The sequence below is a fragment of the Jaculus jaculus genome, chromosome 1 (genome assembly GCF_020740685.1).
Source record: "Jaculus jaculus isolate mJacJac1 chromosome 1, mJacJac1.mat.Y.cur, whole genome shotgun sequence".
Lineage (NCBI taxonomy): Eukaryota > Metazoa > Chordata > Mammalia > Rodentia > Dipodidae > Jaculus > Jaculus jaculus.
This window is the reverse complement of record NC_059102.1, coordinates 42112959-42130455: the sequence shown is the minus strand read 5'-3', so window position 1 is coordinate 42130455 and position 17497 is coordinate 42112959. Positions and strand designations below refer to the sequence as shown.

Sequence of the window (17497 nt, the reverse complement as noted above, 5' to 3'; positions counted from 1 at the left end):
TCATCATATATATTAATGTAAGAGTATATACAGTTCAGAAATAAGTATATAAATACAGTATAGGAAAGAAAAAGGATATCAAATGTTATTCTACCTGAAATGTTTATTCTCTTTACTTTTTATGTATTTGACAGAAAAAGAGATAAAGGATGCTCCAGGACCTCTAGCCACTGCAAACAAACTTCAGACACATGTGCCACCTTGTGCATCTGGCTTACATGGGTATTGGGGAATTGAACCTTGGTCCTTACACTTTGAAGGCAAGCACCTTAACTGCTAAGCTATCTCTCCAGCCCTCCTTCATTCTTTTACCCTTGACAGTGGTATAGTGATGACCGCATCATTTTTTCAGCTTATAAGAACTGTATTTTTTTCCTATGACTCCTCCACTTCAAAGTCTAAATTAACTATCTTGTGTGTAACTGAGAATTTTTTTAAACATTCAGAACTATTCTTCTCATTTAAAGAATTAATTACAGGATATTGCTGGGATATTCCTAATACATGTTAAATCGGTTAGCAAATATTCAACAATGACAAGCATGTGATTTGAGTAAGAATTTCCTTACTGAAAGAAGTCAAGACTTCAATTAGATGGCTGTTTTTTTTTTTGTTTGTTTGTTTGTTTTAATAATTAGATGCCATAGCAGTTAAGGCACTTGCCTGTGAAACTAAAGGACCCAGGTTTGATTTGTCAGGACCCACATAAGCCAGATGCACAGGGTGGCACATACTTCTGGAGTTCATTTGCAGCAGCTGAAGGCCCTGATATGCTCATTCTCTATCTGCCTCTCTCAAATAAAATAAAAAAGTACAAAAAATAATTAAAACTATTGACTTGGCATCTAAATATTAAATTGCCAAGAGAAACTATGGTCAATCATCTATGTTCACTACATGATATATATCTGTCTAGGTTTCAGAGACATTTTAGATTTCTTCTTTTATCTAATGTATCATTACAGATGAAATGAGAAAACAGGGCTGGAGATAAGGCTCAGAGCAGTTAAAGGAGCTTTCTTGCAAAGCCTGTAGGTCTGGGTTTGATTCTCCTCTAGACACATAAAGTCAGGTGCACAAGGTGGCTTGTGTTATCTGGAATTTACTTGTACAGGCAGGGAACTCTGGCTTGCCCATTTTTCCTTCTGTCAAATAAATATTTAAAAAGAAAAAAAGCAAACTACAAGTGTAATTATATAGAAAAGTATTCAGAAAAATATTTGTTTAAAAAGGAAAAAAAATATGTAAAAATCAAAAGAAATTAGAAAACATAATAATAAACACTATGTATTTAGCCAGGATTTTTGTCATGAAAGATCTAATTATAATACTGAGCTAAAGATCAATGCACCACTAATATTTCATGTTATACCCATGATTCAGATTTAAGTAGCCAAGAAGTAAATCACCACTTGTTTCTTTTTTACAATCTAGATACACTGTCTCTCACATTATAAGGTAAAGTTCATGAGGAGTGGTTGTGTTTGTTTTGCTCACAGTTCTATCCTTCTACTGATAGTAGTGCCTGGCACAAGGTAGGCACTATGTAAATATGAATGAATGATATTTGGAAAAAAATATTAGAACAAAAAGTTATAAAGAATGGCTAAGTCATCATCTGGGCAAGGGATGCATGCACTCCCTTCTTTCTATTACTTAAAATAAGTTTAAGAGGGCTGGAGAGATGGCTTAGCAGTTAAGTGCTTGCCTGTGAAGCCTAAGGACCCCGGTTCAAGGCTCGGTTCCCCAGGTCCCACGTTAGCCAGATGCACAAGGGGGCGCACGCGTCTGGAGTTCGTTTGCAGAGGCTGGAAGCCCTGGCGCGCCCATTCTCTCTCTCTCCCTCTATCTGTCTTTCTCTCTGTGTCTGTCACTCTCAAATAAATAAATAAAAATTAAAAAAAAATAAGTTTAAGAGGGCTGGAAAGATAGCTTAGCAGTTAAGCGCTTGCCTGTGAAGCCTAAGGACACCGGTTCGAGGCTCGGTTCCCCAGGTCCCACATTAGCCAGATGCACAAGGGGGCGCACGCGTCTGGAGTTCGTTTGCAGAGGCTGGAAGCCCTGGCGTGCCCATTCTCTCTCTCTCCCTCTATCTGTCTTTCTCTCTGTGTCTGTCGCTCTCAATTAGATAAATAAAAATTAAAAAAAAAATAAGTTTAAGAGCCGGGCATTGTGGCACACACCTTTAATCCCAGCACTCAGGAGGCAGAGGTAGGAGGATCACTGTGAGTTCGAGGCCACCCTGAGACTACATTGTGAATTCCAGGTCAGCCGGGGCTAGAGTGAGACCCTACTCAAAACAACAACAAAAAATAATAATTTTAAGACTCAAATCACCTTTAATTTAGGAACCAAATTTTTTTTAAAAAGAAAACTTACTCTTTTAGCTTTGTTGTTTTAGACTCCTTTTGAGGACAGTCAGCTCTCAACTTCCCATCCTTGGTCACCAGAAACTGAATCAAGGATACAACGTGCCCACTGTAAGTCTACGGAATCTATGAGCCTGCTTTAGAGCCAGTGTAAGGGAGCCAGCCTCGCACCCTTCCACCAGGGGCCTGCTGACCATCACTGACTGCAGTGAGCCATGGTGTGAAGTAGGCGTCTAGAGAATCAGTGTTTAAATTCATTTCCTCTGAGGGCTTTTCAAAGATTCTTTAAAATATGACTCCCATTGTCTGCTACTGTGCCGAATGAAGTGTTGTGATTGTTATATAATGACCTAAATTTATAAATGAACTTCATAAACCATACTCACATTACCAAATGTACTGTTCTATTTTCAAAGGGTATGGGGATATTTTTCATACTTATATTTAATTTTGTAGGAGTTCTATTTTATGATGTTTTTAATAATAAGAATATTAATGACATATATCCCACTCCTGATATCAATTCTGCTGTTGGATATTTCAAGTAATTTTCCTTAGAAATCAGAATTGCTTTTCATTTACTATAAGCAGTGAGATGAAAAAACAACACTGTCAAGAGATGAGGTGACTGTGACATGTTTAACATCAATAAACCCAGCATTAATTTATTTTTCTGATAGTTCAAAAATTATTTACTAGACCATTCCTTTGTAATAATGCCCACCACAGCACCTCATATTATTATAGCCTTATAAATCTTAAGAATTAATGAACAATTGGTTTACAAAAAGATACAACTGGGGCTGGAGAGATGGCTTGGTGGTTAAGCGCTTGCCTATGAAGCCTAAGGACCCCGGTTCGAGGCTTGGTTCCCCAGGTCCCACGTTAGCCAGATGCACAAGGGGGCGCACGCGTCTGGAGTTCGTTGACAGAGGCTGGAAGCCCTGGCGTGCCCATTCTCTCTCTCTCCCTCTATCTGTCTTTCTATCTGTGTCTGTCGCTCTCAAATAAATAAATAAAAATTAAAAAAAAAAGATACAACTGGAGAGTAAACATTTTAAAACAAGACACTATTTATTTTTAGTTCAATGACAATCATTCACATTTAGATGCCATTTAAAACAGTATATTATAGAAAAAAACAGACTCACAGATAAGCAACTGTAAAGACAAACAACAGCCAGGAAAAGCGTCTGAAACAACCAACGCACTGCTGAAGTGTGCGCCGTCCTCGGATTCCCAGACAAACTGCTCAGAGCCCCTGCAGAGAAAACTGCCACGGAGGTTCAAAGAGCACTTTCCCATTACAGAACGCAAGAGTTCTCTCGCCCATCTCACAGAAACAAATCCTGAAAATACTCATCAAATTCTTCTTCCCTGTTTAAAAGAAAAAAGTACGTATATTGATTAAAATCAACTGAGTAAAAAATTATTCGATGATGAAATTAATAAAATCTTTTGAATCAACATACTTGCTGATTCTTCTCTTTATATATATTTCCATGACCTAGCCATCAAATAATTCTTATCTGGCTGATGAAAAGTATTCAACATGCTGGTACCTCTCCTAAGATGTTTTACCTGAGATTTTTCTTTTAAGTACTTTGTGAAGTAACACTGTTTCTCTTTACTTCTTTAGGTTTATCTCATACCCTCCCTGCTCATTATTTCAAATTAGTCTGTTTAAGAAATTAATGAAAAGAAACTATCTTTAAGGAAAAAAAATGTAAGTTTTACTCCCAGAAATGTGAGACAATTTGCTTAGGCTGCAACGTTTTATTCTGAGAATAGTAAGTATAGCATATATTTATAGCTAGCAAAGGTTAGATCTAAAATAAATAACAGGGGCTGGAGAGATGGCTTAGCGGTTAAGCGCTCGCCTATGAAGCCTATGGACCCCGGTTCGAGGCTCGGTTCCCCAGGTCCCACGTTAGCCAGATGCACAAGGGGGCGCACGCGTCTGGAGTTCGTTTGCAGTGGCTGGAAGCCCTGGCGTGCCCATTCTCTCTCTCTCCCTCTATCTGTCTTTCTCTCTGTGTCTGTTGCTCTCAAATAAATAAATAAAAAATGAACAAAAAAAAATTTTTAAAAAAATAAATAAATAAAATAAAATAAATAACAGAACCCTGAAAGGGGATATTAAATTTAAGTATAATATCTCAAAATACTATAAATATTATCAAATTCTAAATAATATTAGTGTTTGGAGCCAGCCCCAAACAGTGAAAACAGCATAGCTTTTAAGTCAAAGTACTAAGATTTCAGGATCGGAAGATGATTCAGTGGTTAAAGGAGCTTGCTTGCAAAGCCTGCTGGTCTGAGTTCAAGTCCCAAGTACCCATGTAAAGCCAAATATACAAAGTAGTGCATATATCTGGAGTTAATTTGCATTGGCAAGAGGACCTGGTGCACCATTCTCTCTCTCTCTCTCTCTCCTTCCTCCCTCTCAAATAAATAAAACATTTTTAAAAGTATTAAGTTCTCACTGTCACTCATTAGCTGTGTGAGAAAGTTGTTTAACTTCTCTAAACTCAACTTCTCCATCTGTAACATGAGACAATTTACATTACCTCCTAGAGTTTTAAGTGTATATAGAAGTGATTTTATTTATAGAAGTGATACAATTACTAAAAGAATTATCTGAAATTTGGTCTAGAGAAATAGCTTAATGACTAAGGCACTTGACTGCACAGTCTAAGGACCCAGGTTCAATTCTTCAGGTTCCACATAAGCCAGATGCACATGGTGGCACATGTGTCTGGAGTTTATTTGCAGTGGCTAGAGGCCCTGGTGTGCCCATTCTCTCTCTCTCCCCTCCCTCCCTCACACTGCCCCTAATAAATAAATAAAAATAAAAAAGAGTTATCTGAAATTTGCTTTCCTTACCTACCTTTTCACTAACATGCCAGCAAAATGCAGTAGGACATAAGAATTGTGTAAGAACTTATAGATAAAACTGGTAAAAAAATCTTTATGTGGGGCTGGAGAGATGGCTTAGTGGTTAAGCACTTGCCTGTGAAGCCTAAGGTTCGAGGCTCGGTTCCCCAGGTCCCACGTTAGCCAGATGCACAAGGGGGCGCACGCATCTGGAGTTCATTTGCAGAGGCTGGAAGCCCTGGCGGGCCCATTCTCTCTCTCTCCCTCTATCTGTCTTTCTCTCTGTGTCTGTTGCTCTCAAATAAATAAATTAATTAAAAATTAAAAAAAAATCTTTATGTGGAATTAATGCTCAGAACTTAATAATGTCAAAAGTGTTGCTACATAAAAGCCTTCTTATAAGTATCTTATTGTCTAAAAAGGTGAGCTGAGTCCATAACCTCTCTGTCATTCTCAGCTATAAAACTCTCCAAGGGAGGCCCTCAGTAAACATGTATAAGTCTATTTACTAGTTTGAATTGGATAGCAATATTTTATTTAAAGCACTAACATTTAAGTTAATCTGACCTACAAAAAAAAATCACACTTTTGGGGATTCTTATTTGGCTGAAAAAAGATGAAGGTCATAGAAAAAGAGAAATAGTAATCTTACTTTAAAATTTCTAATACACCTGAATTCTATTATACTAAGAATATATCATTAACAAAATGCTTTATAACCAGTTCAAATTCATGAATTATAATTGATTCAACAGGTCTCTACTGTGATCCAGTATGTCCTGGGCTAAACTTGCTGTGTTTATAGGTGTGTTATTATATACTTCATCTTTTTTATGTCATTTAGTCCTCACAATAAATTCCATGAGTTAGCATTTTCATCTCCTTTTAATATATAAGGTTATAAAGTTGCTCATTATATGGTACGGTCTTTATAAAGTTCACATGGTGAATTATATGATACATTCTTTTTTTGTTTGTTTGGTTATGTGCATGTGTGTTCATGTGTTCCCGTGTGTGGCAGAATGTGTGCATGTGAGTGCTTGCACATATGTGCCTGTGGAGGTCAGAGGCTGATTTTGATATCTTGCTCATCTGCTCTTCACCTTACTTTACTGAAGTTAGGTTTCTCACTTGAACCAGGCTCACCAATTCTGCTAGTCTAGCTAGCCAGCTAGTGGAGTGCTAGGATCATGGGTGAGCTACCACAGCTATCCAGCATTTCCTTAGATGCTGAGGATGCAAACCTATGCACTTTATCCCCTGAGAAATCCTCCCTAGCTATAGGAATTATTTTTATTTATTTAGCTTTTACTATTTTTATTTATTTGAGAAACAGAGAGAGAGAGAGAAATAGGTAGGTAGAGAGACAGAGAGCGAGAGAGAGAATGGGCACACCAGGGTCTCCAGCCACTGCAAATAAACTTCTCATGTAACCGGCTTACATGGGTCCTGGGGAACTGAACCTGGTTGCAGGCAAGCACCTCAACTGCTAACCCAACTCTCCAGCCCTAGCCATTCTTGATAAAGTTCCAGTGGCAAACATCCCAGTATGTGGCAGAGCTGATAACATCCTACCCCACATCCAACCCACAGCACAGAATGAATGCACTGAATAATCTGCTGCTGGGTGTGGGGAGGGACAGCTAGGATAGGTAATGGCAAGGACACTTCCATACCTGTGTAACCATGTGATCTGATGGAACAGCCTCTCCTGTCTGAAGGACTCCAAACAAACAGAGTTACCTGTTCAAGTGAACTGATGCAAGCTGGACATGCTGGTGTTTATGCACAATGTTTGGGAATCAACCTTCATCTTACCAGGCTTGATAGTCCTCAGCATGAAGTAAACATTCCTGATAGTGAAGTTTTTCATTAACTGCTATGAAGAATGGCTATGGTCATAGCTTCCTAAATTGATTAAAACAGACTGCACTATCTATTAAGATCAGCACTTACTGTGATTTTTCATCAGTCTCTGGTAGTGCACCCTTCCAAAGCTCAGATTCTGATGCATTTCCTTCCTCATCACTGTCTCCTGTTCATTGGAAAGAAAACAAACTAATGTGTTATATTTAAAACATATTCTAAACCACTTACCAGTGCAATTAAATTAATTATGAATTTAACGGCAATTTAATTTCAACTTAGGATTCTCTGAAAATTTAATTTACTCTTTCAGCTCCAATAATTTTTTTCAACAGTCAATAAATAAATAAGGACTGAGGAGAGAGCTCTGTGGGTTAAGTGCTTGCTGTACAATATGTGGACCCGAGTTTGAATCCCCCAGGACCCACGTAAAATGCTGGGCATGGTGGTGCACGCCTGTATTCCCTGTGCTGGGGAAGCAGAGACAGGGAGTCCCTGAGGGTCACTGGCTAGTTAGTCTACACAGGTCAGTGGTCTCTGGGTTCAGTGAGAACCTGTTTCAAAGAACAAGGCAAACAGGGATTGAGGAAGACACCTGATGTCAATCTCTGACTCCACATATATGCGCACACATGCACACACATGTGCCCACAAACATAAATACTCACACACACACAAAAAGTAAATAAATAGTGTAAGAAAACCAGAGTCTCAGGAAGAAGGCTAAGGATTTATTGTCTCATGAAAAAACTTCCCGGGCTGGAGAGATGGCTTAGCAGTTAAGCGCTTGCCTGTGAAGCCTAAGGACCCCGGTTCGAGGCTCGGTTCCCCAGGTCCCACGTTAGCCAGATGCACAAGGGGGCGCATGCGTCTGGAGTTCGTTTGCAGAGGCTGGAAGCCCTGGCGCGCCCATTCTCTCTCTCCCTCTATCTGTCTTTCTCTCTGTGTCTGTCGCTCTCAAATAAATCAATAAAAAATATTTAAAAATAAAAAAATTTAAAATTAAAAAAAAAAAACTTCCCTAAGTTACATGAAGCAGCAATTGGTTTAGTTTCTTCTTTTTCTTCATCATGCAGAAGACATGGAAGTTAAGGATTTTACAGAATATATTTATATTAGGACCAGCACCTTAACAGTAATACATTTTAGATTCATGGTCATTACTGGAGAGGAATTATTTGCTAATGTAAGTACATCATGGAATAGTTTTATTACCTAATAATACTTTATCCAGCCTTTAATAATTTTTAGTTGACTAATGTTATTTGAAACTAGCTTATTTTGTTAAGGTGGAAGTATATTATTTTTATAGAATTTAAAGGTAATACAGGGGCTGGGGAGATGGCTCAGTAATTAAAGGCATTTAGTTATAAAGGCCTATCAGCCTGTGTTCTATTTTCCACCTACTCATATGAAGCCAGACAGGTGTTCATTTGTAGCAGCAAGAGACCGTGGCATACATACATACATACATACATATGTACACACACGCACACAAATAAATAAATAAATATATATATATATATATATATATATATATATATATATATATACACACACATATATTTTAATGGCAATACAGGGCTGGAGAGATAGCTTAGTGGTTAAGCACTTGCCTGTGAAGCCCAAGACCCAGGTTCAAGGCTCCATTCCCCAGGACCCACATTAGCCAGATGCACAAGGGGGTGCATGCATCTGGAGTTCATTTGCAGTAGCTGGAGGCCCTGGTGCACCCATTGTCTCTATATATCTGCCTCTTTCTCTCTCTGTTGCTCTCAAATAAATAAATAAAATGAACAAAAAAATTTTTTTAAATGGCAATACACTAAAATACAAAGAATTTGAAAATGTTTAAAGTAGAAAGCAAAAGTGTCCAAGGCTCACAGGTAATATGATTCCTATTTCGGCTTGGTAGGCACTTCACAAAGTTATAAATTTACATGTATACATATAACATATATGAGTTTTATAGTAACTTGGATTACATTGTACTTACTTTCTATAACTATAAAAAATTGGGGGCTGAAGAGGTGGCTCATGGGTAAAGGAGTTTGCTTACAAAGCCTGCTGGTTCAGGTTTGATTCCCCAGTACCCACTTAACGTCAGATCCACAAAGTGACACAGCATCTCTAGTTCATTTCAAGTGGCAAGAGGCCCTGGCATACCCATACTCTCTCTCTCCCTTGCTTTCCATATCAAATAAGTAAATATTTTTTTAAAAACTGATATAGCATATACATTTTCCCTGGCAATAATTATAGCCATGTTAAGGGTTGTTAAACAGTTATGTAGGATTTATTCAACCAATCCTCAGTCACTAATTGGGGTGGGGATTACGGCACTGTTTTCAGTTACTTGTTTGTTTATTTTGGGCAGAGCAGGGTGCTCTACCACAGAGCCACACTTAGCCTGGCTCTCTCCTCTCAGGGGTGCAGTGCATGCTCTTCTGAGGTACTACTATTCCATATAAATAATCAACTCCTAAAAGCAGCACTGGTCACAGGATGTATTCTTTAAACAATTCATATTACCAGAGTCTTGAGAGAAAAGGACACAGAATTTTCACTCTGAACAATGTCTAAGGGAAATTAAATGTCTAGTTAAAAAATGTCTGACAAATATTGTTTTCATAAAACTTGGCTGGTTACATAGTAGCTTAGTTCTTGAGGTACTTTTTCTAATGTAATATATACTTCATAAAACTATTAACTTGACTTCATAAAACTATTAACTCGCATGTCTTTTATATGACTGAAAAAATATTGTAAAAATAAATAGTGGGGGCTGGAGAAATGGCTTAGTGGTTAAGCGCTTGCCCATGAAGCCTAAGAACACAGGTTTGAGGATTGATTCCCCAGAACCCACATTAGCCAGACACACAAGGGGGAGTTCATCTGGAGTTCACTGACAGTGGCTGGAGGCCCTGGCATGCCCATTTTCTCTCTTTCTTTCTCTGTCTCTCACTTTCTCTCTCTGCCTCTTTCTCTGTCGCTCTCAAATAAAGAAAATATAAACAAAAATTTTTTTTAAAAGAATTAATAGTGGGATTACTACTTTAATTCAAATTTGGCTTGTCAGTACAGAATGTTCTCCTTTCATCACAAGACAAAACAAAGCAGCATTGATCTGTCATGGTGGTTCCAGCCTTTTACCCACCGAACTTTGATCCTTGAGTCAATGTGTATGCCTGAACTTCGGTCCTGAGTCAGTTGTGGCACCAATTGTAACAAAAATAGAAGGGGGAAGGGTGTTGTCTAATGATCTACATACACATGATGAAATTATAAAGTCTTGGGAAGAAGATTCTTGTTGCACAACAGCCATCATTAGAATGCCAGTGTCCCAGACTGAGAAGAAAGGATAAATGTCTTCAACTCCTAATTTTATAAAACCTCATGGAGATAAAGAAAACATAGAAAACACCAATCAGGCCTAATAAAATCCGCTCTAAGGAGTCATCCTGGTAAGATGTCAGACAGCACAGACTACATGGTCTTTAAAAGCAGGCAGCGTCTTTCAAAGGTCTGACCACTGTTCCCTTGTTCCTACCAAGTCATCTAGCTTTCCTAAACAATGAGCTGAGACCAGGGACTACAGTTCTACTTAAACAAAAACAACCAAAGCACCTGAGAACATTACAAAACACCCCTCTGAAAGAGCGTCTACTGGCAAGTGAACAAATAGCCTCAGACAATCTAATCTCTAAGACTGGACTGGACCTTTTCGGTCCCTTCCAAACAGATGAATCTGAGGCTTCCTGGTTCCTTGAGGGTTACAGTCACTACAAATTACTGCTAAGGATGCAAGGAGAATGGCCAACACACAATGACACTCCCACAGCGTAGTCACCACTGTCAGGACAAGAGTCAGGACAAGCTGTAGTCTGTCGATCTCTTAGGTCTTTATGGCAACTTTATCCAGAGAATGAATCAGTCAACAACTTCAACAACAAACAACATACTAGCTGTGTGTGAACTCAGTACCTTCCAAGACAACCCATCTCTTGCTTGCCTTTTGTCAATTAGTTCTAAGTGACAATATATTCTGAAATTGAGACAAAACTCTGTTTCCAGGCTATTTTTATTCACATACCAGTCAATAACAAATGGACAAATTCTAACGTTCCATCTGATCAATGCCAAAGAGCACAGACAATCTATTTAAAGTCTGCTGATCTCCCTCTGCTGACAGAGCAACAGTGCTCAGATTATCAAAGACCTCCTTTGTGTCAGGTCATACTGTACACATATATTTTCATATTTGATTCACATAATAATTCAACAAAGTAGACCTCTTTAAATAAATAATCAAGCAAGTGAAAATAAAGACGCTTCTATATTACAAAAAGAAAAACAATACACAGATGGATGTCCCATTTGTAAGCCCACAGGAAAGTCTTCTCTCAAAGCTGTCAGGACACTGCTAACAGCTGAGTACTCTTGATTATTTTACAAATTTAGTTTGGCTGTGATGAACAGTAACAAATCTGTAACCCTCCTTTCTAAAAAAATATATATCACTTATTTATTTATTTGACAGAGAGAGAGAGAAAAAAAGAGAATGGGCGTGCCACTGCAAAGGAACTCCAGATGCATGTGCCACTTTATGCTTATGCTTATGTGGGTACTGGGAAATTGAACCCAGGTCCTTAAGCCTCACAGACAAGTGCCTTAATTGCTGAGTATCTCTCTAGCCCTGTAGGCCTCCTTTGCAACCATGTGAAATGCAAGCTTTCCTCTGCCTTTGCATTACTAGTATCTTTTATTTTGCATCTATTTATTTACAAGAGAAAGAGAGAGAATGAATATGGGAACATCAGGGCCTCTTGCAATTACAAACAAACTCCAGACACAGGTGCCATTTTGTGCATCTGGCTTTACATAGGAATGGGGAATTGAACCCAAACTGGCAGACTTTGCAAGCAATAACCTTTAACCACTGAGTAATCTCCCCAGCCCCACATTATTCTGATTTTTAACCCTAAAAAGTTTTCAACATACTTTTCATAAGCCATTGTGATCCTTTCTGGAATGTTAAGGGAAGTATAGAATTTGCTGTGGAAACTAATTAAAATAAGAACCAGCAACCAGCTAGTAGGCATTATACTTCATGTCACCCATCAAAGTCACCAAGTGAGGGTATGGTGGTTCACACCTTTAGTCCCAGCACTAAGGAGGAAGTGGTGGTTCACACCTTTAGTCCCAGCACTGAGGAGGCTGATGCGGGAAGATCACCATGAGTTCAACTACACAGTGAGCTTCATTCAGGCCAGGCTGGCTAGAAGGAGACCTTATCTTGAAAGAAACAAACAGACAAACAAAAATACCAAGCAAGCAAGCAAGCAAATGACAAAAACCCATGTAAAGACAAAATCACCAATCACTCAGACTCATGCAGTTGTCTTTAAATATTAACCTTTCTTTCTTACTACAACCTCATGAGCCTCTAGTTCTCCTCATGTCTATTTCCTAATGCAAAACTGAAATGTATAGCCATTGTATTTACTGAAAAAAAAAAAAGTTTAATGCTCCCTGCACTTAAGCAACTTTTAGCTCTTCTTAATTACAGACTAAACAATTCGTGAAAAACCCAAATCACAAATACTTTGAAACTATGTAGTTCTATTTGGCAAAAAAAACACTTGATACCTACTATGTAAAGAACCTTCTGATTTCTTTGAGGATGAATGCCCTGAAAAGGAAACAGCACTGTTTTATTAAGGGTCATCTTAATAACAGTTATGATTACATTACCTTACTAAGCATCATTTTAATAACAGTTATGATTACATTGCCTTATTAAGTATCATTTTAATAACAGTACCATCTTAATGACAGTTGTAGCTACAACCATATATTCTCCCCAAGTCTGGTTTCTTATGCTTTATAGAAAAGAATTTTACTATTTTCTATTCTTCCATGTTCCTAGACTGATAGCCTCAATTAAAATGCGAGGTCCTTTTAGGCAAGGATCATATCTTATACATTCACAGCCTAGAACAGCTAACATGAAACTTAAAAATGAGAGTTTATAAAGTATCACATACTGTTAAAAGATACTCTTAGCCAGGCGTAGTGGTGCATGCCTTTAATCCCAGCACTTGGGAGGCAGAGGTAGGAGGATCACCATGAGTTCAAGCCCACCCTGAGATGAGAGTTAATTCCAGGTCAGCCTGGACCACAGTGAGACCCTACCTCAAAAAAACAAAAAAAAAAAAAATACTCTTAGATTGTGAAGTAAATCTTTTACTTGTGGAGATTTTCAACATCTCTACTGAAAATAGTATAAATATAAGTATTCATTTCTCACAATAAATCAGGCTGGAGAGATGGCTCAGCAGTTAAAGCATTTGCCTGCAAAGCCTAATGGCCAGAGTTCAATTCCCCAGTACCAACATAAAACCAGATACAAAGTGGCAAATACAGAGTTCATTTGCAGTGGCTGGAGGCCCTGGCATGTCCATTTTCATTCTCTCTCTCCTTGCAAATAAATAAATATATTTTTTAAATTAAAAGAGATGTCTGCAGGGCATACTTCAGTGGTAGAGTACTTGCCTGGCATGTGCAAGGGCCTAGGTCCAATACCCAGTAAAGGGGGGGAAAGAGGAAGAGAGTGAGGCATAGGTAAGAACCCTGGGGAACTCCAACACCTGAAAGTAAGGTGAAAGAGGAACACTGGCAAAAGAAGCCAAGAGCAAAACCAGTACAAGGCCCAGGGAACAGCTCAGTGCTTATCTGAGGTCCCAAATTTGATCCTCACTATTAACATAAAAAATGCTGTGAGTGGTTTTTGCCCACTTGTAATCCCAGTGCTGGAAAGGCTAGAATCCCTGAGGCTCACTGCTCAATCATTCCAGCCCAATTGGTGAGCTCCAGGCCAATAAGAGACACTAATCTCAAAAGAGGTGAATGGCGTTCCCAAGGATAGCATCCAAGGTTGTACTCATCCTGTATACATACAAACATGAATGAACATAAAAAACACATTTTTGGGAAAAAAAAAAAAAACAGTATAGTAAGGTATGTCAGCAGTCCAAATGCAGCAGTAATGTTCAGTATTTATTAATCACTAATTAAGTTTGGTCAAATTAAGATAGCCTGGGTAATGTAGAGATGAAATCTCCTTTAATTTGAAATATTGCATAATATAATAATGAATGCACCAAAATTCTCAAACGTACATTAAATTGACTGTTAGCATGTTAGAAATCTCCTTTAATTTGAAATATTGCATAATATAATAATGAATGCACCAAAATTCTCAAACGTACATTAAATTGACTGTTAGCATGTTAAGACAAATAATATTAAAACTCAAATGAGATTTATATTAGCTAGGATTTACTTTAGAGTTGGGAAGTAATTAAGGCAGACATAAAAAAGCAGATTCAAATGCTCTCTATAAGCAATAGAATATCTTCTACTAACCATCCAAGTCTAAAACATTAAAACATTTTAGCTCCATGCACACTGTGATATGTAAGAAATAAAATGAAAAATATACCTTATATAATGATCTCAGCTAGAGCAAGAGAGCCCTCTCCTGTTCAAATACTATATTTACACTGGATTGAATCTAACTGAAGATAGCATTATCCACCCAGTTTATTTACTTGCAAGCAGAGTGAAAGAGAGAGCAAGAGAAAGAATGTGCATACCAGGGCCTCTTGCCATGGAAAATTAATTCTAGGTGCATGTGCCACTTTGTGCATTTCGCTTTGTGTGGATGCTGGGCATCAAACCCAGGCCAGCAGGCTGTGGAAGAAAGGGCTTTTAATCACTGAGTCATCTATCCAGCCCTCCACCTAGTTTTAAGTTGTATTCATTGTAAGTTACAGCCAATTTGACTTTATCATAGGCCAAAAAAGCAATTAGAAGTAACCTTCACAATAGCTAATTATGTGCCAGGCACTATGCAAATTGCTTAATAAATTATTTCTACTCTGAAGAATCCTATAAGGTAGGTGCTATTATCATGACTATTTTACATATGAAGAAATGGAGGCTTAGGCAACTTAAAGATTGCTGAGAAAAGTGTAAGCAGTGTTTCAATTGGTAATTATTTACTGTGTGTTTGTACTTAGAATTATGCTAGGTTCTGAGGACATAGGTCCATATCAACCTATGTCATTTTAAAAAGCTCAATAAGATAGGGAAAAACATAACCAAGACCATCATAGTAAGAACTACAATAGTGAACTATACAACTATTTTATAATGTTCAAAGTGACTTCACATTCTTATTTGATTCTCTTCAAACTTAAACAATATGGAGGCAGGATATCACATTACCCCAACATATATGGTAGTTAAAATGAGCTCAAGAAGTGAATTCAAAGTTTGTGGAGACAGCTTAGTGAGCAACTTGTTAGCTATCAGTTAAAACCTCCAGCATCTGGGTATGGTGGTGCATAAATGAAATCCAAGCTATGGAGAGGTGAAGACAGGTAAATCCCTGGGACTCAGTAGCTAGCTAAGTTATTGATCTCTAGATTCCATAACAGACACTAGCTCAAGGATCCTAGCTACCTATGACTGGACTTCTGTGTGAGTAGGAAGCAAACTCAGTAACAAAAGCCAGTAAGCTAGAAAAGAGATATAAAGGGCAGAGAAAGGAAGGGAGGGGAGTACTTAATAGGATGGTATTGTAGCCGGGCATGCTGGTGCACGCTTTTAATCCCAGCACTTGGGAGGCAGAGGTAGGAGGAGTGCCATGAGTTTGAGGCCACCCTGAGACTCCTTAGTGAATTCCAGGTCAGCCTGGGCTACAGTGAGACCCTATCTCAAAAAAAAAAAAAAAAAAAAAAGGATAGTATTGTATATATGTAAGTGTGTGTGTGTGTGTGTGTGTGTGTGTGTGTGTGTGTATGTAGAAGAATAGATTAATGGGGGTGAAAAGGCCCAAGTGAGGTCAGGAGAACAGATTGAGTAAAGGAAAGGTAGAGGGAGGGCTATTCAAAATCTAAGAGGATATATATAAATCATATAGAATCCTCCAGTTTTGGACAATGGAACACTTAGGAGCCATAAATAGTTGCTAGAAAATTCTCAGTGCCAGGGATGGGATACCATCCAGTGAGTTGTTGGCCAGGGAGGTCCCTGGTGCCCCCAAAACATTACAGGTCATTGTTGAGGCTCTTGGTTTCCCACCAGGAATAGATGGTAAGACCCTATTGCTGAAGACTCTACATACTTGGGCTGCAAGGCCACTGAGAAATCCTGCTGGAACTGAGCTGATAACTTCCTCCATACAGACCAGCTGACAGAAAGCTGGAAGAAGCCACTCTGCATGCAGTTCAATGGGAGAAAGAGAAAACACCAGTGAAGACACCTAGCAGTGGACACTACAAGACTTATATTTGGCCAGCCAGGTCAAATGAGCCAACGGGTACAATAGTGGTACATCTGTCATGGTGGAAACCAACTGCCCTCTAATTGGACTGGAGGCCCACTCAATGGGAGGGAATACATCCCTGATACCAAAAACTTAAAACAGGGGTAGTCATGAGCCCTAGGGGTGTAATGTCTGCTGCTGTCTGGCTAAATGTATATACTATGCTTATCAAACTGCCCAGGAAGCACTTCTCTTAAAGTTCTTACCCATATATTAATACTACTCTCACTTTTGGTAGAGAACCTTCTCTTTTCAGATGGCAGTGACCTTGGGATGACTCATAAGGCACCATGGTGCTGAGAAGAAGGGACAGAGGAGTGCTCAGCACTGAAATATCGCTATCACACCTTCCAAGGCTCAGGGCCCATTGCGGAAGAGGTGGTGGAAAGAATGTAAGAGCCAAAGGAAGGGTAAGACTCCTTACAACGTGCTCCCCCCAGACACAAAATGGCCTGGATATCCATGACCTCACAGTACCTGACACTACCTACAAAAGACCCATCATAATAGGAGGAAAAGATGATGACATCAAAATAAAAGAGACTGATTGAGAGGGGGGGATATAATGGAGAATGGAGTTTCAAAGGGGAAAGTGGGGGGAGGGAGGGCATTACCATGGGATATTGTTTATAATCATGGAAGTTGTAAATAAAAAAAAAAACTTTGAATAGAAAAAAAAAGTTCACATTTGGGGCTAGGAAAATGGCTCAGCCATTAAAGGTACTTGCTTGAAAAAAAAAAAAAAAAAGAAAGAGGATAGAGAACAAGTATAAGGACACTTAATACTGGCCTCTGGCCTCCACACATATGCACCCCCACACCTCCACGCATGTATACCACACAAACACACACACAAAGAAACTCAGTGTGTTGCCCAAGTAAACAAGTATTGGATGAAGCTAGGAATTAAAATGAATCAAGGACTCAAGAGATGTCTTAGCGATTAAGACGCTTGCCTACACAGTCTAGGAACCTAGTTTGACTTCCCCAA

The 17497-nt window shown here is 38.7% G+C and overlaps 1 protein-coding gene across 4 annotated transcripts in view; it reads right to left on the bottom strand.

The window, feature by feature from the left end:
• Positions 1-3424: 3424 nt before the first annotated feature.
• LOC101615233 (protein FRA10AC1) overlaps positions 3425-17497 on the bottom strand; it is a 39967-nt gene continuing 25894 nt past the window's right edge. For all 4 annotated transcript variants that reach the window (XM_045159804.1, XM_045159800.1, XM_045159810.1 and 1 more), the window contains 3 exons: positions 12766-12804; positions 7203-7281; positions 3425-3746 (listed from right to left, as the gene is read on the bottom strand). In XM_045159804.1, the coding sequence (XP_045015739.1) occupies positions 3704-3746; positions 7203-7281; positions 12766-12804 (161 nt within the window). In that variant the 3' untranslated portion in view covers positions 3425-3703. The remainder of the gene's footprint in view (positions 3747-7202; positions 7282-12765; positions 12805-17497) is intronic.